General features: G+C 37.1%; 2 protein-coding genes across 2 annotated transcripts; one reads left to right on the top strand and one right to left on the bottom strand.

Annotated features, from left to right (window-relative positions):
• The first annotated feature begins 142 nt into the window (after positions 1-142).
• On the top strand, positions 143-8,922 carry asl (argininosuccinate lyase). Its single transcript, XM_041801424.1, has 16 exons — positions 143-303; positions 579-773; positions 1,318-1,401; positions 2,323-2,379; positions 2,631-2,728; positions 2,864-2,941; positions 3,034-3,111; positions 3,194-3,246; positions 3,399-3,461; positions 4,242-4,356; positions 5,242-5,326; positions 7,049-7,108; positions 7,197-7,280; positions 7,558-7,638; positions 7,807-7,913; positions 8,548-8,922. Exons 1-16 carry the CDS (start codon positions 289-291, stop codon positions 8,690-8,692), a joined length of 1,398 nt encoding a protein of 465 aa, XP_041657358.1. The 5' UTR covers positions 143-288; the 3' UTR covers positions 8,693-8,922.
• A 2,515-nt stretch (positions 8,923-11,437) lies between these two features.
• LOC121519231 (carbonic anhydrase 4-like) lies at positions 11,438-20,959 on the bottom strand. The gene is made up of 8 exons (XM_041802072.1): positions 20,905-20,959; positions 17,879-17,926; positions 15,392-15,556; positions 15,082-15,227; positions 13,093-13,185; positions 12,932-12,998; positions 11,942-12,105; positions 11,438-11,626 (listed from the first exon to the last, which is right to left on the bottom strand). Exons 1-8 carry the CDS (start codon positions 20,957-20,959, stop codon positions 11,438-11,440), a joined length of 927 nt encoding a protein of 308 aa, XP_041658006.1.
• Between the last annotated feature and the right edge of the window lie 4,022 nt (positions 20,960-24,981).

Here is a 24,981-nt window from a genome sequence, read left to right as displayed (position 1 = left end):
CCAAGCCTTCTTCCATGCCACATTCATCCACAAATGTATTCCATACATTTACACATTCATTTTCTACGCATTACGTCACCGTAATGGGGCGTCAAACGTCTCCAGTTACGTATTTGAAGGGCGGTGCACACGGCCTTTATATTCAGCCGCCCAGTCCCTCTCTCTTCAGTTGAAACCCACCCTGAGGCTTCACTGTAAACTCCTGACCAGACTGTTCGACTTCCGACGCTCCCTCGGACAAGACCTTGCATCAGAAAGTTCCGCCGCAGACCCCGGTAGTAGATCAAGATGGCCAGCACTGAGGTAGGAGAAAGACTTAACCTGAAGTTCCCAGAGCAGCTTCTCCACGTGCTGTTTTTGCACACAGCTGCACGCTGTCGAACCTATAAGCTGTCAAAGCAGGGCCACCTCCTTTAATGAGCAGCCACTGTCCCTACCGTATATTTCCTACCATATGTGTTAAACTACAACTACAATACAATAATAACATGCTGTGAATGCTGACGGCATTCACAGCAATGATGAGATTGTTATGTACACGTGTACACTGTTGTTTCTCTGTCTCTGCTGCGTTTTAGGGAAGGAAACTTTGGGGAGGACGTTTTGTTGGAGACACTGATCCTGTCATGGAGAAGTTTAACGCATCCATCGCATATGACCAGAGGATGTGGGATGCTGACATCAGGGGGAGCAAGGCCTATGTGAAAGCTCTGGAAAAGGCGAAGCTGGTCACCATTGAGGAGATGAACCAGATCTTGAAAGGACTGGATAAGGTAATTTACATATACACGCGCTGCTTTGCAAATATAAAGTTCGCCTCAACATGAGCTGATACTTTGCTGTAGTTGACTAGGCTGTGATTTAAAATCTTCTGATCACAGTACAGAAGAGATTGTATAGCTCTATTGTGCCATTGCGCTGATGTGTGTCAGCCTATGTATTTAGGTGTCAGACAATAGCTGACAGAAATGTGCCATGATGCCACATTCCTCTGTATTCTGTAGGTTCCGCTGACAGTGCTGACCATGCATACCATGCCGACAATACAGTTGTCAACGCTGCATGAATTCCTATACCCACAGTGTCCAGTATTTAAAGTGGCACATTCTATAGGATGAATGGCTTTGTTACATTAGGTAACTGTCAGCACAAAAGGATGAAAGATAGATGCATGAGTAGGCATGAATCAACAACAGCAGTTTAGGATTAGGGTGAGGGTTTTGACAAAGGAAAACAATCTTATTGTACTCATTACATGACACTTGTGCCCTACAGCACATGTCTCTATTTGAACAAATCTATTATTTTAACCTCCAGATTTCCGATGAATGGTCCAAATGTGCCTTTGTGATCAAACCTGGAGATGAAGACATTCATACTGCCAATGAGCGCAGGCTCAAGGTGAGAAACAGCTTTTTGTTCTTTATAACTGTGTAGTAATGGAAATTGTATTGAACACTACATACTGTATTAAAGTTGAAGGTTCTTTTCTCCATTTGGTCTTTTTTAAAAATTGAAAACAGATTTTTGCATTTCAAGTTTCCTATTTGTTGAGCTTTCCAAATGTCAAATGCAAACTTAACTTGAACAACAATAATAATGACAACAGTAATAATAATAATAATAATAATAGTAATAATAATAATAATAGTAGTAGTAATAATAATAATAATAATAATAATAATATAACAATAATAATAATAATAAAATAATAATAATATAATAATAACTATAATAAAACAACAACAATAATAATATGATTATTAATATCATTATTATTATTATATCATAGTTTATTGTATATAGTATATTATTGTATAGTTTATTATGATTATAACTTATTATAATTCATTTGTTTATTTTAATCTACAAATTCTTTTAACATCTATCAACATTTAACTCTTAACTACTAGAGGTTCTGCTTTTTTAATTTTAAAATAGCAATATCTTTATGCAGTCTGTTCTCTCATTGGTGAAGCCATAAAAGTGCTGATGCTCTACATGTTGTTTGAGACATACCATGCAAATACTCACAAGAAAAACAAATATTTAATTTTATGCAGCTGAAAAAGTGTCACAAACAAATAAACTACCTCTGTTAGTGATGCAGTTACAATGTTACAAGAAATACAGTATACTTCAGTACCTAGCATATGAGAGTTTTAAAGTAATTAGAAACTGACGTTTATGGTTTTGACTATTTAAAGTTAAAATAACAGCATAATTATCTTGAAAATATTAGCATAATGTGGTTAATTTAAGAGACAAATTAATGTTTTTTGATGCGGTTTTTAATGGCTTTGTAATGGCTGTTTTTTTCAGGAGCTGATTGGTGCACCTGCAGGGAAGCTGCACACAGGCAGAAGCAGAAACGAGCAGGTTTGCTTTATTACTACAGTTATTATACTTAGAATTATAACACCTGAAATACTGGAAAAATATCTATCCATCTCTCTATCTATATCTATTTTTCTATCTATCTATGTTATTATATTGATTATTATATATTAATATTAGAATTATAATTATTATTTTATATTAATATTAGAATTAACCATGAAGTACCATCAGGTTGAATTGTACGTACATTCACATGAGTATGTATGTGTGTTTCTGTTTGATCCAACAAGGTTGTGACTGACATGAGGCTGTGGCTGCGTGATGCCATCTGCATCCTGCTGGGCAACGCTCTCCAGCTCATTTCTACCATGGTGGAGCGTGCAGCCATGTAAGCTATATACGCACCTGTACACACTCAAACATACCCATGGCTGTTGCTTGGATTTTTTTTTTGTTGTTGTTATTGGTTTGTTTGTTTTTTTAATCTTATTGGGATCTTCTCTCTCCTCTCTTTGGCCCTCAGAGAAATTGATGTGCTGCTTCCTGGTTACACCCACATGCAGAGAGCCCAGCCAATCAGATGGAGCCACTTGATCCTCAGGTGAATTTTCATACAGTAAATATCCCACCTCATCTCACCTCTACATAGCAGATGATGTTGTTTTCATGTTGGTTTTCCTTTTTCTCTCTCAGTCATGCTGTTGCTCTGAGCCGCGATGTTGAACGGCTTCAGGAGATCAAGAAGAGAGTGAATGTTTTGCCTCTTGGCAGGTATGCTATAAATAAACTCTGTTTGTTGATGATCTCTACTCACAGACAAAGCGTTTAATATAAATTGTTTTCTTTGTTTTAGTGGCGCTCTTGCTGGGGCCCCATTTGACATCGACAGAGAGCTGCTGAGGAGAGGTCAGCTACTATGTAACAAAAGCTTTTACTGTCCTGTTGGGATGATTCTTTAGTACCTCTGTTACAGTATAAGTTACCAGTGTCTTGTTTATGAATGAATTTTGTATTTCTATAAACTGAACCATTCCATGTCTCCTTGTCTGGATCTGTAGAGTTGGACTTTGATGATATCAGTCTGAACAGCTTGGATGCCACAGCCCAGAGGGACTTTGTGGGTATGTAAAACTCACACCTTAGTCAATTAAACCATGACATTATACAAAGCCACAATATGTAGAATTTTTTGGGCTGAACCATCTACATTTATTAAAAAAGACTACTCCTATGTTATATACTTTTTTAGGTGAGTAATTACAGTACCTCAAAAATTTCTAACACTTCATAGTTATAGAAAACCTGATTTTTTCTAGATGTCAGCAGCTGCCATGATATAGCAGTGTATATACAGATACAGTACATTGATTGTTGTTCTGGAAGCACTGGATGTGAAGTTGCCATTCTGTTGCTGTATCTCATACATGCTTTGAGCTGCTTGGTGATGGCAATGATTATTCTCAGCCAAGTCCTGCAAGTTTATTCAACCAACCCCTGTAAACATGGAATTCCAACTCCTCACCTGCGTATCAGTGTGGCCATAGACTTCACATGTCCAGTTCAAATAGAGACTGCTGTTTTCATTTCATGGAAGAATTTTAAATGATTAGGAAGAAAAGCTGTTAAATGTGCATCTCCTGATAAAGCCCAGAGTGATCCCAGAATATTAAGCCAAAAGGCTGTTGCATACTTAGGCCCTTGAGTACTTTCTATTTTTGATTGAGGTAACAAAGTAGTGTATAAAGAAAAGGAAGAAAAAACAACAGTGACAAAGGACAAAAAATAGCAGAGGATAAAGATAAAAAAAATGTTCCTGATGTAAATTTCCCTTATGGATGTGTACAGAGAGTAAAATATGTTAAATGCTGTGCCTCTGACGCAGTCTGTTTGTGTTTCCTCAGTGGAGTTCATGTTCTCGGCCTCATTGTGTTTGACTCACCTCAGTAAGATGGCCGAGGACCTGCTGCTGTACAGCACTAAAGAGTTCTCCTTCATCACCCTCTCTGATGCATACAGGTCAGTTTGTGTATTATTGTTTGCATCTCGATTAATTTTCTGCACATGCTCTTCAGACTACAAAACTCTTGACTGTATCATTATTATGTAGCTTTGCACAAAGCTCATGTATGCATAACAAAGCATGAACAACACAAGTGTTGTATCTCTGATTACAAATTCAAAGAAGACCAATGTGCTAGTATTTTGTTATACCAGGCAAACATTGCTATCACTCTGTAATTTATTGACTTGTTCATTTATTTTGTTTGTTTGTGAATTTTTTCACCTCATTTACAGGATCCTTTCACCCTTTAAGGGCATTTTATATAAACCCAAGCATTTATTATTAGTCTTACTATCAAGGTCCCTGAGAGATGATGGATTTGAATATCCTACTCAGGAATCAACATGTTTATTATTTAATGCAGCCGGTCATACACGCCTTAAAGCAGCTGTTAATACTGGCTTTTATGATAGAATGATGATGATGGAATAAGAGATACATAATTTGAAATATTTCCACTTCACTTGTTTTCAATAATGTAGAAAATCAGTTGGGTCTGATCATCAATGGTGTCCTAATGTAGTTTGTCCAGCAGAGTGCGCTCTGACTCCATGTTGTGTACAATATTCAGTGATGTCTACAGCAGATAATCACAGCTAAGCAGACAATTTCTCCACAGTGGGGTTTTCTGATGATGTTAAATATTATTCTTCAACTTCCTGAATACTTTTGGAGAACAAACTATGAAGAAAAGGCCTGTTTTCCTCACTAAATTTAACGGCTTGTTTCATTACTATGAACTGCAGTACTTTACATGTAGCCCTGTCACTTTAATACGCTTAAGCTCATGCGTGTTTCTTCTCAGTCATACCTGTGTGTATTTGTGTATGTGTTTGTAGCACTGGCAGCAGTCTGATGCCTCAGAAGAAGAATGCTGATAGTCTGGAGCTGATCAGGAGTAAAGCTGGTCGTGTCTTTGGCAACGTAAGCAGTCCTCATCAGGACACACTTTTTTCTTTTTTCTTTTTTTCAATCAGTTGTTAATTTGTTGACTGGAGGGCTAACTTACCAGATAATGCTTTGTTTCCAACCTTTTTTTTTCTGGTAAGATGAAAGAAAATGGATTTCATCAAATCAGAACCTTGTTACAGTGAAAAAGATTAGGACAGAATTATTAGCCCCCTTTTAAGATGTATTTCTAAGTATTTACCAAGTGATGTTAAACAGAACAAAGGACATTTTTAAAACAGCATTCCAAACATCCTAGTTTTATTTTGGATGCTTACATCATTTTACATTGCAGACAGAAACAAAATAATTTCACCAAAAAATTCCAGAGACAAAATCATTAGCCCCCTTTAGAACTAACCCTTTTTGTTGAGCCATAGCACAGACCACAGTTGTGCAGTGTTGAGTTTTAACTTTGTAATAATCAAAGCTTGTAAAATCAAGTTAAAACTAAGGGTTATTTGCCAGTTTATACAAAGTATAAAAACTTCATTAAGGGTTTGAGCTGTCACTGGAGAAAGCATCATTGCAAAAACAAAAGAAGTCAGTTTAGACATGAGAAAAAGAAATGCTGATTCTCAAAAAACAGGAGAAGGATATACAAAGTTAGCACAGCGTTTCCAAGTGCCGAGAACTGGAGTGAGAAGTTTCATCAAGAAATTCCAAGAGAGCCACGCAGTACAGACCAAGTCTTGCAGAGGTAGGAAGAGGAAGATTTTAAAGACTGTGGAAAGAAAACTAGTGAGAGATGAGCATCACTAGAGCCCTGCACAGGAACTGGTCAAGAAAAATCACTTCTGCAGAAGAGACACCTTCAAGCCAGACTGAAGATAAGGACAACCTGGAGAAAGATTATGCAGACTGGAAACATGCCCTTTGGTCAGATGAGACCAAACCAGAGCTCTTTGGCCATAGAGATGTTGCTTATGTTTGGAGAAAGAAGGGAGAGGATGTATAACCTAAAAAATACTGTCAGCACAGTGAAGGTGGAAGTATTATGCTGTGGGGATGCTTCTGGCACTGGGAATCTCTTAAAGATTGAAGGAATCATAAAGAGATTTGATAAAAACTAGAACAAATGACTGCAGGCTGTTGTCCAGCAAAAAGGAGACACAAGTGAATTAAAGCATAAGGGGGGCTGATAATTTTGACCCTGGTAGTTTTTGTGAAATGATTTTGTTTCCAAAGTAAAACTAGGGTGTTTGGAAAAGCTGTGTTGAAAATTCCTTGCTTAACAGCACTTGAGAAATTTAAAAAAAGAAATGTTTATAGAGAGGCTTATAATTTTGTCCTCATCTATATATATGCAGCTAAAGCATAACAACAAAGACCTTGTTTCCTATAACCTCCTCTTGTTACCTAAAACTGCTCTTGTTTTCTAAATAAGGCATTTAAGTCTGTAAATTTACAGAGGCAGTTTAATTTTTTGTATGATCTACTTGACCTTTTTTTTTGGATAATCATGAGCCTTAAAGTGATCGCCTGCTTTTTTATGGGTTGCCAGGTTTCAAACCTGGCAACCCATGGTTTGAATGTGTGATTGTTTTTAGTTAGAGCTTTACACATGCACAGTTTTTAACCTTCGAAAGCAGAGAGGGACACAGACTTTCTGTACATTGACTCACTTAAATGTTGTCTTTTGTCATGTGTATTACTTGTTTAAGTTTTTTTTAACTATTTTTTGAATTTGTATTTCAGTGTACCGGGTTCATGATGACACTTAAGGGCCTGCCCAGCACCTACAACAAAGACCTGCAGGTATAAAGTGTCTCTTAATGGGTTTCCAGTATTTCCTGGCATTTCTAGCCGACTTCTTCATAACCTAGTCCTTGTCATCTTTCCACAGGAGGATAAGGTGGCCATGTTTGACTGCTATGATACTATTCATGATGTGCTGCAGGTCTCAACTGGGGTCATTTCAACTCTGAAGGTCAGACAATATTTTCACTGTTGGTATTAGAAATAAAACATACGTGGTCTGATGTCTGGAATGTGAAAAATACGGCTTTAACAGGTTCTGATGTTTTTTTTTTTTAAAAACCTCAGCTTTTAATTGTATTTGTATTTAACAGAAAAAAAATTATATATACCTTTTGTAGATTTTTAACCTAATTCATTTCCTGTTTTCATTTTGCTGCCTCTGTAAATCATTTGAGAGTGATGTATAAATTCTTATTCTTACTATTATTTTTATTATTGTCTTGCAGATCAACCAGGGTGAGATGGAGGCTGCACTCAGTCCTGACATGCTGGCAACTGACCTGGCCTACTACCTTGTGAGGAAGGGGGTGAGTTATGTCTGCTGTATTTTCATGTTGTGATTGCAACTTTATTTATTTATTTTCAAAAGACATCATGAAGATATGTGAATATAAGCTAATACAGTTTAGAGCGACATTAAATCAAGAGCTGCTGTTTCAATGAGTTAACTTGTTTCATTACTGTTTGTGTTGCAGATGCCTTTCAGAGAAGCCCACTGCATCTCTGGTAAAGCTGTGATTACAGCTGAATCCAAAAATATCCCACTTAACCAGCTCACCATAGAAGATCTGACTGCTATCAGGTGACTTTCTTCTCATTCTCGCATGCACACGAAAGGAAAAATTGAAAAATCCTAAAACCCTAACAGGAAGGGCAGTCTCAGGAGGTAGAGTATGATGGACAAAGGATGCTGCAGAAGTTAGTGTAATGCTTATCCAAGATGGTGGACTGAGCCATAGCAGAGTCCACTGCTATTTACCTTTACATCAATGCTAAAAGATGCTTAAAGTATTTGAAGTACCTTCATTATAAGATCCTGTTGGTTTTGCTATGGTCCCATGATATATGTGTTTCACCCCTCTTCTACTTACTGAAGGAGATACCTACTGGATATTCTCTGCTGTGTTAATACATCTGCTCATCCCCAATTTATACAACACATTTACAAGGGTCTAATAAAAAAAGAAGAAACCAGGCACTCCAAACATGCAAAATGTTTTTTTTCCCTACATAGGACATACAAAAGACACCAAAAATGACATCAGAATCAAGATTACCCAATACCTAGACACTTTAATGAATCTCACAGTCTCACAAAGCCCTTTAAAATGACCTCTAGAAAAGAGTGGGAATGCTGTGGTGTTTCGAAAGGAGCAATGTTGTCTCATAATTTTGTCCATTTCCTCTCTCTTTCTCTTCTCTGTTCATCATTTCAGCTCTCTGTTTGGAAGCGACGTCTCCTCCGTGTGGGACTACAGGAGGAGCGTGGAGCAGTACAACACCCCCGGAGGCACTGCTAAGAGTAGCGTAGCTGCACAGATTGAACTCCTGAGGAACTTCCTGAAGAGACAGACTCAGTGACCTTGACCTCATCACTCCTAACTAAAAAAAATCCGGATTACTGCCTAAATTACAGCTAAAGCTAAGATGTAAGGTCAATTTTTTTAAACGAAAACCTTGTTGCCTTTCAGATATTCTCTGCCTTTTAAGAACACGACTATGTAACAAATGGATGTTTCAATCGATGAATCCCCCATCATGTTACATACTTCCAGAGTGATGTAAAGAAAATAAATGTTACATGAACAGTGTATCACAGCCTCATTCTTCATTTGTGCAGCATTTCAAGTCTTCCTATTCAGGGCTGAACACACTGAAGTGTTGTAGAAAAGCTTTTAGCAGCAGAGACAAAAACAGAAGAAAAACATGGAAAAGTTTTTTAAATGGAAAAATAATTTGATATCAGTCAGCTGTGAGTGGGCTGAACACAATATATCATACATAAAACAAGCAAAGAAAAGAGTAAATGTTTAATTCTGCACGCATTTTAAATGTTGATCAAGAAAATCCATCTCAGTTTGCCCTTAAATAGGAAAGTGGGATTATACATAAAACTCCTTATTTTTCATCCCTCACGGGAAGTTATCAAATTAATTGTTTAATACTTTCCCTCTATAGTACAGCGCTGAAATCCATGCCTCCACCAGAGAGTCTAGTTTGATTCTGTACAGTTCCACAGCCAGATGTAATTTTATACTTGGTAGGCAGGTGTGCAAGCCAGTAGCCTGTTTAACTTAACCCTTTAAAGACAAAACGGTATGTTTAGTACCCCAACAGAAGGTTGCCAAAAACGTAGAACAGTATTGATCCCTCTTTGGTATCTTTTTCAACTTTTGAAATTAGCAATGCAAACACTGGACCAAACTGAGCCGGACCACCTGGAAATCAACTATCATAAGAAAGTCGCGAAACAAGTCAATCAATTACACCTTAACTTATATACATCAAAAACTAATTTAATTTTCCTGCCAATAAACAAGAGTATAATACATCTAGAAATCACATTGGCTGTGTTTTTTTACACCTACAGTTTGTTAAATCATCGAGACAGTATAGATAAAAAATAGAAATGAAGAGATCCAGCAGTTAATAAAAAACAAATATCCTCTTGATGATTTACAACATCTCTTATTCAAAGTTAATATTAAGATGCATTTAGGTTCATGGACATTAAAAACCATTACTTTCAAGATGTGACATGAAAATGAAAATCCTCAGAAGTAACACCTTCTATTTCTGAGCCTAACAGGTGTTAACAAGTCAAACATGATTGGTCCTGTATGTCTACAGACAAGAGTCATGCTAGTATGTTAGCAGCTGTGTGAAGCTCAGAGGGGGCAAAAGTACTTACATCCTGTACTAGTAGAAGTGCAGATAATTGTGTGACAAAGACTGGTAAAAATAGATTAAAGAAAAAAAAATTAAACTCCTTCACTCAAGTAAAAATGAGAAAGTACAGGCTCTGAAATGTACTTTAGTACAAAAGTAAAAATACATTTTCATCATCAATGATACACAAAACTCTTTTCATAATTTTGATAATTCTTTAAAATGAAAAACAATGCTGGGTTTTAACAGCTTTGGTACTCTGAAAAAGGAGTAATGAGCCTGTTTTGACAATGTAAGAAGTAAAAAGTATAGATATTTGTGTTCAAATGTAGGGAGTTGAAGTAAAAAGTCATCAGATCAAATCAACAGTCAAGTAAAGTACTTACTTAGGTACACTATCAAAGCATTTGCTCTTTATTACTTTACTTTACTTATTAATTAATTAATTAATTTATTTATTTATTTTACATTACTTATTACTTACTATTATATTTACTTTACTTTACTTTACTTTTACTTTATTACATCTCTGGTGAAAACTGACTCAGGTACCTTGAGCTAAATGCTAACAGGATGCTAACAAACTCCCAGTATTAATGCTATCTTAAGGGAGTTCAGAAGGAATAATTATCTACTTTTTTTCCACAAATCACATCATAACAATTTTTTTTACAAGAAACAACATTTGACCATTACATTAGTGTGTCCACCAGTGAATATTTGCTGACAGGCACTTCATTTCAAGTACAGCTGATGTTGATTTAAAGTTGTTGATCATCGGGGTTTCAAGAATGAATCCATGAAAAAACAAGTCAAACAAGAAATAACTTTGCAAGTTAACTTGTCATTGTCAATGTCATCAGACAAATCAAGTTGGACAAATTATGTGCAAAATCAGAAGTCATTTTAGCAAAAAAAAAAAAAAAACATACAGTTGAAGGGCTAAGTTTTTAAATAGGCTTGTATGAGGTTAATAGTATCACACACAAGCCACACAAGTCCCAAACATACAGAAGTGTGCCAGGTTTGTGGATATGAGCTCACTGTTTACACACCTGCACCATCAGATAATTTGGGATCTCTTCTTTCTACAGTTTTCACACAAGTTTTCCATCTCTGTGGTAAATGGCAAGTCATATTCACTGTCAAAATAGTTCTTTTTTAGTTTAGATTCAGTTGATCTCTCTCAAAACTTGCAGACCCGGACAGGCCAAGGAACACGTATTTGTTGCATCACAAAGAACAGCAGTGCTAAAACAAACTGGCCAGTTAATAACAAAGGAAAGTGTGAATATTTTCTAAATGTGGCGCCATGCACCTTCAAGTCTGATGACTTTATCCCTGTAACACAGATTCATTTTAACATTGCTCAGACATAAGTTTCTTTAATGCATACACTAACGTTTCTTTTTTAATCAGGTGTTCTTACATGCAGAGTCAGTGTATCAGGCTGGTTATCAAAAGTACTGCAGAGAAAACACACACCCACGGTTGGATCACACCTTTCAGAGCTGCACTCGCCTTGGACCGGTATACAACTCTACCATCCAGTGGCTGTGTAGGCCTGTAGATGTTGGTCATAGGCTGCCCATTCCAGAAGCGGCACTGCTGAGTTATTGCATCCAGCTGCAGAGGATGGAGGGAGGTTAGTTATTCTGAAGGGATTTTTTACAGGACAGAAAATGAGTACAGAATAAAAAGCTCAAGCATAAAATCATATTATTCTATTTAAATGTTTCCTTCACTGACTGAAGGTAACATCCCAGGGACTTGTCCTGAAAATGAAGGTTATGCCATACTCTAAATGTGAAGTTCTAGTTCAACAGGTTTAATGCAGTTTTCCTTTTTTTCAAAGTCAGGGCAAAGTTTTAAGATGATGCTGCTGTTTTCTAGAAATAAAAACGGCATGAACTGATCAAACTGTAGCCTTCAGTCTCCCACCTGTCGGCTACTAATGGACAGAGTCCTGTCAAACACCGTCCAGGCCACCGCCTGTTCACATCCTGGAGTTGTCATGGAGCCCACATAGCGATAGTAACTGTGGAGCTCCTTGGCAGGTGGGATGATTTCACTGAGACGAAAGTTTGGGATCACGGTGCTGCTGCCTGAACACAGAGAAGATAGATGTGCTTGAAAACTCAGTAAATACTTAGCATGAGTATGCAAAACTTTAATGTATGGACTCCTTTAGAAGATAACATTAAAGACAAGCATGTTCTAAAAAAATTAATCATGCCATACACTATATGGACAAAAGTATTGAGCCACCTGACCATGTCACCAATAGGGAATGTAATAATATTGTATTCAAATATGTCTGCTTTAATATGGAGTTGGTCCCCCTTTTGCTGCTATAAGAGCCTACACTCTTTGGAAGGATTTTCACAAGATTTTGTTGTGTTTTGTGGGAATTTGGGCCAATTCATGTAGAGCATTTATTAGGTCAGGCTCTGATGTTGGACAAGAAGGCCTGGCTTGCGATCTTCATTCCAGTTCATCCCAAGGGTGCTTAGGTGGTATCAGAAGCTGGGGTTGTAGCAGCAGTAACTGCGCATTAGCAGTCGTTGACCTCGCTCTGTGATTATACTTGGTCTTCCCCTCCATGGTTGTATTGCTGTTGTTCCTAAACGCTTCCACTTTCTAACAATATCACTTACTGCTGACTGAGGAATACACAGCACGGATAAGATTTTATGAACCATCTTATTGCAAAGGTGGCATCCAGCAAAGTATCATACTTAAAGTCACCGAGCTCTTAAGAACGACCCATTTTGTATAAAAATGGAGACTGTATGTGCTAGATTTTATACACCTGTGGCTGTGGCATTAGATCTGATTAAAACACCTGAATTCAATACGTAGAAGGTGTGGCCAAATACTTTTGTCCATACAGTCCATTTGTGTCTTATATTCAAGAGACAAAACTCCCACCATTAGTCTGAACACGGCCCAAAGCAGCAATAACTGTGTCTAAATGCGGATGATCATCCGTTGTTTCCTGTGAGGAAGAAGTCAACAATGTATGACAACTCTGATAAATAATTTTTTATTGATTAAATGAAAGACAAAAATGAATAAATGTATTGTTTTACCTCAAACAGGAATGCCAGCAGAGCAATACCTGCCATGTCATGTTCTGCCTCTGCCAGAGAGCCGTACGGCTCCTTGATGTGGACGATGTGCAGCTGAAAACCCAAAGCAGACTGAGTCACAACAGATAACCAAACCAAAGAATTCAGTGGTATAGGTGAAGAAATAAAACTCTAGGGGTACAGCAAATCCATAAATCAGTTATATATCATCAACACTTGAGAGTAAAATGCAGCATCCCCCAATAAAATGTTGCATTCTGTTTTTGTATTAAAAGTAAAGTAGACATTTTGCAGTGCATTGCAAATAATCAAATAATCCAGCCCCACACACACGATGTTGAGCAATGAATAAAAGTAAATTGAATAAAAAACAGGTTACTATTATAATAAATGACCTTAAGATTCCTGCACCTGCAGTACCTTTCAGGCCCAGCTGTGTGTCACATCCCATCCTTCACTGGATTACAGTACAGAGGAGCTCATTTAATATATCTTATTGTGTAACATAAACTTTGGCTGAAACATTAACTGCCCTTTGATCATGGTGTTTGGGGTAAATTTGGGGTAAATTAGAGGAAAGTTTTTTTCTGATCTGCAGACTTCACAAAACTAAAACTATAGTGTTGGGACCATGTGAGTCCCAACAATTATGACCCTATGACCTCATTATGATTATGAGGAAAGAGCCATACAAACTACTGCAACTCAGCCTGACAGCATGGGCCTGGATAAACTAAACTATTAGAAAAGTGTCTTACTGTATTCACCATATTCACCACACAGCTGCCACTTCTTCTGCTTAAGGAAGTTTAAAACATTATAATGTGTTCAAGAGCTGAGGACTCGGGAAATGATCAACTTGAATTTACTGCTTTCGGATAAAAATCATCAAAAAAGACCATATTTATAAAGACATATTTATAAACCTATAGATATCAAGCCACGTTTCTATGGTGGCGTATTGCATTCACTTGAAAATAAAAAAGATTCTGTTTTTACGACATAACTATCTTGTAAAAAAAGGATTTTTTATTTATTTTTGATTTTCCTGTTTTAATGAGATACTATCTCGTAAAAACAGGATTTATTTATTTTTGATTTTCCTGTTTTTACGAGATACTATCTCGTAAAAACAGGAATTTATCTATTTTTGAATTTCCTGTTTTTACGAGATAGTAACTCGTAAAAACAGAATTTGATCAGAACTAGGGACAGAGAACTGTTACGTGGAGCAGATGCAGATATTCCTGAGACATGATCATGTGGATGAGTTTTTACGCAGATGCTATTTATAGGGCTCAAGCAATCATAACCAACGCATAGAGAACTGGTGGGGATTTCTGAGGAAACAATATGCACTGGATCAACATCTTTCAGGATTTGAAAGATTCAAATCTACTTCTTAACCCAGCACCTCTAATTACAGGCTGATAAATGCAGCACCTGTTTTTACGAGATAGTATCTCGTAAAAACAGGAAATTCAAAAATAAATAAATTCCTGTTTTTACGAGATAGTATCTCGTAAAAACAGTTAAAAAAAAATAGGTTCTAAAACAAGAGCAGGTAAGACCAATCAAAAAGTTTATCAGTCTAGGTAGGTAGAAGAAAAATCAGAAAAATACAGCATGCTATTGTAACTTCTTTGCCTCTGAAGCTTTTAACAGTATCCTGGAGCAATCTAGAGTATCAAGTCACAGAGAATCTAGATTGATCAATAAAAAGGCAATCTTATGTGATAATTGGGAGGAATATGACACATTTGTAAGTTAAAAAATGTTTGTCATGATAGCTTCAGCTGCTAAGGTTAGCTTCAGCTACCAAGTATCATTACACTGTACTTTGCTTGAAAGCTAAAATAGCAGTTTGGTTGTTTAACACAGGCTATACATATAACAGAAAGAGTAAAAATTCCTATATGGCACTGAGTAGATGGTTGAACCTAAATCTGTTTTCCATAAAAACAACACATATAGGCTGCTGTGGTTTACCTCCATAGGGAATCTCTCTCCATCTATGGTATGCTCTGATCCTGGCTTCCCATTTCCTCCCCAGTGGAAGTGAAACTGGTCAGCTCTGTAGGTACCAGGTAGAGCTCCTCCAGACAGACGCACTGACTGTGGCAAACCAAAATGAGCTACAAGGAGGAGACACGGCCTCTTAGTATGAGTATAAAAGCCCATTCCTTTTTACTAGCCTGGTATCTACTGGTTTATCTCAAAGACTGAATTGAATAAATATGTTTATTAATTGAAGTTTTACAGTCTGCAAACAGAGGTTTCAAATCTGGCCAGACATTACCAGAGTGTCCTTTGTTTTCTACTGTGATGTTGTTCGTGTTGGTGTGGCCAATGAAGTCAAAGGGTGGTAGGGCGCCATTGAGGTGCACTTTGTTGGTGACGATGTTAATGGGTGACTGGCGTAATCCTCCACAGCTGGGAAACTGGGCGGCCCAGCGGCTTGGGTCTGAAGAACACCAAAAAAAAATTAAAAAAATTAAAAAAAATAAAAACAAATTAAAAACAAAAAATGAATAAAAAATGAAAAAGTATTAGAAAATCAGATTTAAATATGTAAAGGCTGTTGTTAGATTTGTTTTGTTTAAGTCTGTACGCACTGATAGTATGGTTGTGTGGTAGGCAGCACTGAGAAAACAGGCTGCTGCTGCTGAATGCAGCTTCTCTCTCAGCCCCCTCCCCCTTGCATTCAATCAGCTTACTTTATAAAGGCACCTGGAGCTGAGGCTAGGCCTCTTGCTCCTGTCTGACATGCTGCTGGTGGTGTTTGTGCTGTGTTTCTGTTACCCTTGAATTTGAGAAAAGAGTCGCTTTATTTAATTTTAGAATTGGTCAGTTTGCTTAACCAGATGCTTTCTGCTGCAGTGGTGATCCTGGAACGTGGTTTTAGTTCCCCATTAGAAGCTGCAGTGTTTTACAAAGCGTGATTGGTGAGTAGGGTGGCTCGATTGAATTACCTTTTAAAAACTATTACATAACTATTTTTAATGACATTTGTTTTCTTTATTTTCAGAATGTCTGCTGCTGTTTTTGCCCCCCTGCAGTGGTTGTTTTTGCTCCTTTCAGTGTTTGTTTTTGCCTTCCTATAGTTCCCTTGATTCATTAGCATTAGCCTTTTTTTACTTTAGGTTATTTGGTTCTCTTTTGCTTTTAGTTTGCTTTAGCTATTAGTTTGGTTGCATGTTATTATTTGAGTAACTTTATTCAATTGTTTATCATTTGAATTATTTTGTCTTTGATCAACTGGGTTTCATTTGTTTTAGGTCATTAAATCTGTTTTGGTGTCCCTTAGGAGGGAGGCTAGGCACCCAGGGTGAGGGCCCTCTACCTACTGCATGCGAGTGTAGAGCACTGGGTCATAAGTAGGCTACACTTTAGTTTATTTGAGGATTGTTGTGGTGGTTGATGTGCTGCACAAAAGGGTGAGTAATAGGTAGCATCCCTACATCTTCCTTGGTGTAGTCTGCATCTCAGCCAGTGGCATCATCTCCACTTTGATTAATTTTTATTTAGGGCAGCAGCTGTAGTTTTAATGCCTTTAAATGATTTATACTAGGCCTTTTTAAACTGTTAAAATAAATAATTTGAATTCACTTTCTTTGAGTTTTACTTGTTTAACCCTTTTTTCCTTTTGCAGCTACAGTCCTTTATTGCCTTTTCTTTTGATTAATTAAAATATCTAGTTGAACCACATCTCTTGCCTCAGTCCTTACCTGCGTTGCCTTTGATTTAGATTTTTGGTCAAGGTTTAATGTTTATTTCCTGGGGTGTAAGTCCCCAGATGGGGTTGTCGGTTACATATTACTCCTCATATAATCTTGTATCAAAACACCACTTGCCACAGCTGAAAGATGTGCAAAGGGTGCAAGAATGCTGACTAGAGTAACATGGCTGATTAGTGCAACTTGCACTGGAGGTAAGGTTTTTACCACAGTGAGCCTTTTGATGTACTGTAGTTGAGTAGCAGTGAACCGCATTTGAGTATGGTAAATACATGATTAATGAGTGTGAATTTGTGAGGTGAGGCATTTACCTGCAGTGATTTAGGTTACAGTCAATAGATTAATTAGTAATTAGTGGTCATTACAGTTACTGTGTGACTGAGTAGTCAAAGTAAAACGGTGAGTTCAGGATGAAATTACTCCTTGCTTCCTCAAAGCCGGCTTTGTCATGTGACTGACAGCATAAAACATGACCAAACTAGAGCTACCGTCTAGTTCTTTCATGGCTTCCATACAGTTGCCATACGAAAGTACAGTGGTGGTGGGTCAAGGGGAGGGCTAGGGTTTTTTTTTTTGGTGGTATGATTGTAGAAATCTTACAGGCAATGGATGAGCATGAGGTTCAATGACATTGACCTTTGACCCCAATATCTAATCAGTTTATCCTTTAGAAAGAGAGGGCATTTGGTGCAAAGTTAAAGTTTGGCCTCAAAATCTATTTGGTTTTGAGTAGTTTTTAAAAAATCCCTTAAAGTTTTATCAAGGAAGGTATGAGTATGATCTTGACTGCAAACATATGACCTCCAAAATCCAATCAGTTCATCCTTGAGTCAGAGAGGACATTTTTGCAAAGATAAAAAACAATATAAAAAAGATAAGTGTTGATGGAATAAAAGACTGAGTTTGTATGAATAAGCAGTTTAACTCCATATTCCTTTATAGACTCTAACAGTTAGGCTTTCTCATTTATGTAAAGTTTCTAATACAGTATAATTGACTTCATAGGATTTTCTCTGACAGTGCAAAGGAGTGGTCCCATGAGGTCTTACCTCTGCATGTGTCATCACAGGAGTATTGGCTCTGGTAACACCACTGAGCTGCAGAAAGAGATCAGACACAGATACACGTTTTGTTCTTGGTCAGGACATCTCTTGCGTCTACCAAAAAGCATGGCTTTTATAAATTAAGAAACAAGTATTTTGTCCGCTCATGTTCATTCTGTATTAGCAGCAGTGTTTTCCTCTAGCTGATCTACTAATGTGTCTGACTCTGCAGTTGAACTTTGAGGGGTCAGAGAGAGCAAAAACACGTTCACCCTGACTTAAGCCAGGATGATATTTAATACATTACTTATCCTGTCCTTAAGCTGTACTTTTTGTGCTCATAGGTAATATATCAATTCTCTAAAAGCACTCGTGTGAACCAAACATGATGAAATAAACAGCTTGATGAATTTATGATGCATGACAGTCACAGGACACAGCCAGTGACCCTGTGACTCACTCACTTTGATGGACTTTATCTTTAGCATAAACAAGGACAATAAAGCAAAGGTGGAGTATTTTACATGAGGGACCATTTGAGAATAAAAAGTAAAAATTAAAAGACAGTGGTGTCTATCTGGAAAGAAAGCCATTGTGGCAGCATAGCCTGAATACACAAAAATTGTGTCCATTATTTATGATGTGCTTGTTAATTGAGGTTAAATGAACAACAGCATCATTGTTTGACACAAAAGGCGAAGTGTGAGAACGTAAAAGTGAAAAATGCTTTTAATTTGCAACAATTTATTGAAAATACTTAATGATTTATATTTGCATTTCTCCAGTACTTCCTTTGGAACCAGAAATTTCCTAAACTTCTCAGACTCTGCTGGAAGGACTGATCCATGGATTGAGGGTGGGTGGTTGATGGATGAATGATGGGTAATGGATGGATGGGTAAATGGGTGTTTAATCGATGGATGGATGGTTAATGGATGGATGAGATTTTCCCCTCATGACTCATGAGGGGGTAGTTAGCATTGCCCCCAGGTTTGGTTGGCCCTCCCCGCTTGGAAGAAAGTTCCACCCTCCTTTCATGATCTTCATCTCAGCTGTCTGCTGAGATGCTGGATCGCTCAGTGGGTTACCCTGCTGACTTTGGTCTGGGAGATTAATGGTTCAAATCCCAGTAAGGTCCTTAACTTTGGATAAAAGTGTCTGTAACATTGTAACATCAGGAGTGCCAAATCCATTTCCTGAGAGGGGTGTGGTCAGGGGTGGAGTCAGGTAGCTCATTAACATTTAAAGTCACAGACACAGAAACAACTCGTTCTGAGAAGGGCTGAAACAGAGGGCTCTTTAGACATGCAAAAAGTCTTTACTAGAGAGTTTTTTCAGCAACAAACTTCACAAGCATGTTTGGGGACCTCTGAGAACAACATAAACGTGTCTTAAAATGGTAAAATTTGTCCCCTTTAATGGATGGATGGATGGATGGATGGATAATTGGATAATGGAGGGATGGATAGATGGTGGATGGATGATTGTTAATGCATGGATGAAAAGATGGATGGTAAATGGATGGATGGATAAATGAATAGATGGATGGAAGGATAGTTAATCAATGGATGGATGTTTAATAGATGGATGGATGGATGGATGGATGAATAAACTGATGGATAGATGGATGGTTAATCGATGGATGGATTGATGTTTAACTGATCAATGGATGGTAATTTGATGGATGGATAGATGAATGGATTATTCAGGTTTGTGACAGGAACAACTTACAAAGTCATACGTTATTTGTTACTGATACAAAGTTGTTTTTCCTTTCCTATATTGAAAGCATACTGGGGTTGCTTGCAGCCACATTTGATTTTCCTATCATATTGTGTATGTCAGTTTAAAGCTGAAAAGGTGGTGGTGCATGCATTATAAAACCTTGATAATTTTCTAGATTTGATTGTTCTATGAGTGAAAATTTGTCACACTTTGTATATATAAATGTCAGTCAAGTCTCTGCTGAACTCATTAATAGACTTTCTTTTTTTCTCACTGCCAGAGCCATAAAGCTGACTCCATTAGTCATTTAGATCTAAGTCCGCAGGCCTCAGGCTGATCTAACAGACGTATTGACATTTGTAAATATGACATAGATGACAGCCAAAATCATAATGCCTTTCAGATCAATGTTTTTAGAGAAGGCTTAGTTACTATCTATGGTTGACTAACATTACATAATAACAATGAAACTACACTTTATAAAGCCTTTACAAATTAAATGAGCTTAGATTAAATCATTATTCTATATTGGTTCTGATTTATCTGTCTAACACAGGTATAATTTTTCAGACTAGCTTTGATTACACTTCCTTCATTCAGTATAAAGCCATCTCTGGCTTATCAAACCTAAATCTAACACCTGATCTGGCCCTGTACAGCTGCATTAAACCTGCTCATCCAACAGGTGCTGAAGTCACTCAGTCGTGTATTGTGCTGCTGATGAGAGAGAAACTCCAGTGTCTGACTGCACAGTGGGAATAAAGAACACTTTAGAGAACCATTTAGCTAATTTAGGAAAACAGATTAACCCACAATGCCGTTCTTTGAAAGAGGACTGTAGTTCTCACCACCTGAGAACAATGCACAGGTGGAGGCTGGCATCGCTCCACCTGGCTTGGACATCTGTGAGCCAAACTGAGCAGCACAAAACAATAAGAAACATTTGAAAGAAAAAATCATTTTCTTTTGATTTTGTTAATTCCTTTTTTCTTAAAAAAACAAACAAACAAAACAAAAACAAACTATTGTCTAAAATCAATGTTTAAATAAATTGGTATATCTTCTTTTTACAATGAACTGAGATCTGTCTTAATTAAAAGCCAAAACGATCTCTAGTTTACTGTAATTAACAACTAACTGTTATACATAACAACTTTAATGTTACCTGCAATAGTAATAATTTTCAAAGATAAATTACCAAAATGAGAAGACTGTGAAAGTAATGCTCAGCAAATCTGACCCAAGCACAAATATCTTTTTTATTGCCTTTATAATGTATTGTTTGTATACAAGCTTGTGGGTCCTACCTGTGCACTGTGAGAGGAGAGAAAGAAGAATCAGGAGGTAGACAGAAAAATCCATGATCAGAGACCGGGGGGAAAATCCTGTCAAAGTAATTCCAGCTGCCTTCACATGCTGACTCTCAGCTCTGTTTGAGGTGTGGGAGGGAGACTGTCATGATTATGACAAAGGGTGTGTGTCTGGGTGAGGGTCACTACAAGAGTGAAAAAAGTCAATTTGTGCATAACTAAATTGTCCTGTTCACAAGTGAGTAAAGGCGGACACCTGCTGGCAAAAAGAGATGCTGTGTTATTTCAAAGTAGTTTCCCGTATGTCATACTTACAGGTCAACATCTGTTTCCTTTGTATTTAACTCACATCTTTTTGATGGGCGGTTGGAAATAACAATCTACAGTGCCTATAAAAAGCATTCAGCCCCTTGGATGTTCTACTTCTTCAGCCACAAATTCACTATTAGATTGAGGTGTGGGCTTGACTCACCCACTCCTAGTTCTCTTTCACCTAGTTCTCTTTAAACCATTTCTGTGGTTTCCCTGTATGCTTCAGCTCAGTGTCTTGCTGGAAAATAAATCTTCTCCTAAGCTGTAGTTCTCTTCCAGACTGAATAAGATTCTCCTCCAGAATTTTCCTACATTTGGCTACATTCATTTTACCCTCTACCTTTACGAGGCTTTCAGGGCCGGCCCCAGAGAAGCACCCCCACAACATGATGCTGCCACCAGTGGGGATGGTGTGTTTGAGGTGATGTGCAGTGTTTAGTGTCAGCCATTTTCCTATATTATGCATTGGGGGGAGATTACTTGCTTTTTCTTGGATTCCTGCAGGGGTGCTGTTGCCGGATGAAGGATTTATGAGAGTTTACGCGGATGCCTCAGTGTGTTGTGTGAGAAAAAGGGTGTGTGTGTTTGTATGTGTGTTCGGAATATGGCAGTTGTGGCCAAGGAACACACACCCCAAATAACCTGATGTGTGTGTATGTGTGCCAAAGAGTCAACATATTGGTGAGGAGAGGAGGAAGAGAAACAGTTCTGTGTCCAAGAGCAGCAACAGGTGCAAACAGGTTTGATGTTTGTGCATCAGTAGGACCTTATTTTATGTGCCGATAGCAACACAATTCCTTCTCAACATTTCCACACTCTTCACCAGTGGTTTTCAACCCTTCTGACCCAAGGTACACCCAAGATCATGCCAAAATCTCAAGGCACACTATATTCATATCCATACAAAATACACTAGCCTCTTTACACACGTCACAGTAACCCAAGTTGATTAAACTGTGGTAATCATGTATGCTTGTACAAATTTCCACAGCATACCAAAGACTTGCCTTGAGGCATACCAGTGTGTGCCACCCCATCTGAGTAACACAGCTCTGAACTGATCTGACTCGTCAGGCAGCAATTTTTTTCATGCAGCAGTATCGACCTGACCATAACATCACGCATGCACATTTGCAGATTTAAAGCTGGCAGTACTTACTACTAAAACTACATTATTTCATATGTCCTGAATACTCTGATCACACCAAGCAAGGATTTGGTTGATTAGAAGCTCAGAACCAGTTGAGCAGAAAAAAACAACAAATGTCCTACTTTCACTTTGTAGTTTAATTTGTATAAACCACAGCATAATTATTGTTGCTTATATACATGTGATAAACAATTTTACAGGAAGCTGACTCAATCTCAGCATGATAAAAGAAAATCTGTATGGGTGCCCTGCTCTAATTTACCTAATTTGGAATTTTATACTATGATGGTAAAAGTAGGCCAATTTATTTGAATTTTGTTGTTTTTTCTACATTTAAATGACAGTTAAGGGTTATCAATTGCAGTAGTTCTCAGCTGGTGGGTTTATGGTCCTTTGGGCCATAAATGCCTGCCAGGAAAATAAAATTGGGTCAGTGTCATAGAAGGCTTCATTCATTCTGGTTGTGTCAAATGATGCAATAGTAGTGCCATATGACATATGCAAATAGTTTCTAATTGAACAGGCAAATACCCAGACACATGATGTTTATTTTGTTCTAGTTAGAAAGGGGATACATATATTTTTAAAATGAAATGAAGAATTTTTTTTTTTTTTTTTTTTTTTTGCTGTTTTACATTGGTTGTACCACTTGACATGGAAAGGTTCCTGCTACCCTAAGTAAAAAAGTAATTGATCTCTTTTTTAATGTGTAATACCTCATCTACTTAAGTAGAAACAAAGTAAATGTTTTAGATCTTTAAACATTTGTTACCTGCTCTTGTTAGAAAGTCAACTAATGTATTTTCAAAATAAAATCTAGTTTTATGATACAATTATTTTATTTTGCAGTTTTATATTGGTTATATCACCTGACATGGAAAAGGTACCCACCTACCTATGACTTAAAATAAATGTTTTAATCATAACTGAAAAAGTATCTATAAACCATTTCACTTGGCCTTAAAGGTAAGCTGGAGTCAAATGGATGATAAATTATGCTACAATCTGTTTTAATACTTCATTTCAAAATAAAGTGCACAATGGTTGCACCACACTGACATTTAAGGACCTGCAAATCTGGAAAAAGTTTTTCAATTACCTTATTAACTTTATATTGATACATTTGAATAAATTTGTTCATTTCAAAGCTTTCGACCAAAAAAATGCTGCCAAAGTATTCTAATTAAAATTTTTTACAATTACAGTGCCATTTTAAATAACATCAATATTCTCAGGAAAAGGAGAGACGTACCATGTACTCCTGTTGTGTGGTAAACTCCAGGTAAAAGCCACGTGCTCTTAAAGAGTGAAAAAAGAAAGAGAAGCCACCAGGGCTATCTTAAGGCACACTTGCTGGAATCAAGGATCAAGTTAAAAAGCCTTTAATAGCTCAGGGCATGTCTGAAAAAACAATAAAATCACCATTTTATTGATTTGATTTGATTGTATTTCATTAGAAATGCCCTGACCTATTTAAAGCTTTTTCACTTAATCGTTGATAGTGAGTGTGCCTGAAGAAAGCCCTGGTAGCTTCTTCGTTTTTCAGCATAAATTATCCGTCCATTTACTCAGACTGTCACGCCACCTGACATTTTTAGGGTTTGAGATGTAAAAATATTAAATTAATTATATATTCAAATAAACTGAAAATGTATTCAAACAAAGAAGGTTTTGTATAACAAACTGAAATATGCCATGCACTGGTAAAACATTTTTCAAAGGAAATTATTTATTTTGGACACACAAATCTGTGTAACCCATGTACAGTAGGCATAACAGAACATAAAGTAAATTTATACATGTAGTTTTTAGGGTTTTTATGGTTACATAAAAGATTCATTATTTTTCTCAGATTTCAACTTACTGTATCTCTCTCTGTTTCTTTGGATAAAAAAAGTTGTTTTTGCAAGAAATCAAGGAAATTCTGGATACACATCATTATAGAGGGTCATGAATGCATACATTTTATTTTATGCTGTTTACCCAACACAGCTTGAAAATATATTTATAATGAAGTTTTCTCATTAAAATTGGAAAAACAGCTCTTTAGACGTATAAAAATCCTATTCTAGAGTGTTTTTTCAGCAACAAACCTCACAAGCATGTTTTGGGGTCCTCTGAGAACAATATAAATGTGTCTTGAAATGGTAAAATATGTCCCCTTTAATGGATGGATGGATGGATGGATAATTGGATAATGGAGGGATGGATAGATGGTGGATGGATGATCGTTAATGGGTAGATGAAAAGATGGATGGTAAATGGATGGATGGATGGATAAATGAATAGATGGATGGAAGGATAGTTAATCAATGGATGGATGTTTAACTGATGGATGGATGTTAAATTGATGGATGCATAAATGGATGGATAAATTGATGGATGGATGTTAAATTGATGGATAGATGGTAAATTGATGGATAGATGGATGGTTAATCGATGGATGGATAGATAATGGACTTTTCAGGTTTGTGACAGGAACAACTTACAAAGTCATATGTTATTTGTTACTGATACAAAGTTGTTCTTCCTGTGAAAATTTGTCACACTTTTTATATATAAATGCCAGTCAAGCCTCTGCTGAACTCATTAACAGACTTTTTCTTTTTTTC

This window comes from Cheilinus undulatus, linkage group 12 (assembly GCF_018320785.1).
Source record: "Cheilinus undulatus linkage group 12, ASM1832078v1, whole genome shotgun sequence".
NCBI lineage: Eukaryota > Metazoa > Chordata > Actinopteri > Labriformes > Labridae > Cheilinus > Cheilinus undulatus.
The sequence above is the reverse complement of the archived record's forward strand: the minus strand, read 5'-3'. Positions and strand labels throughout refer to the sequence as shown.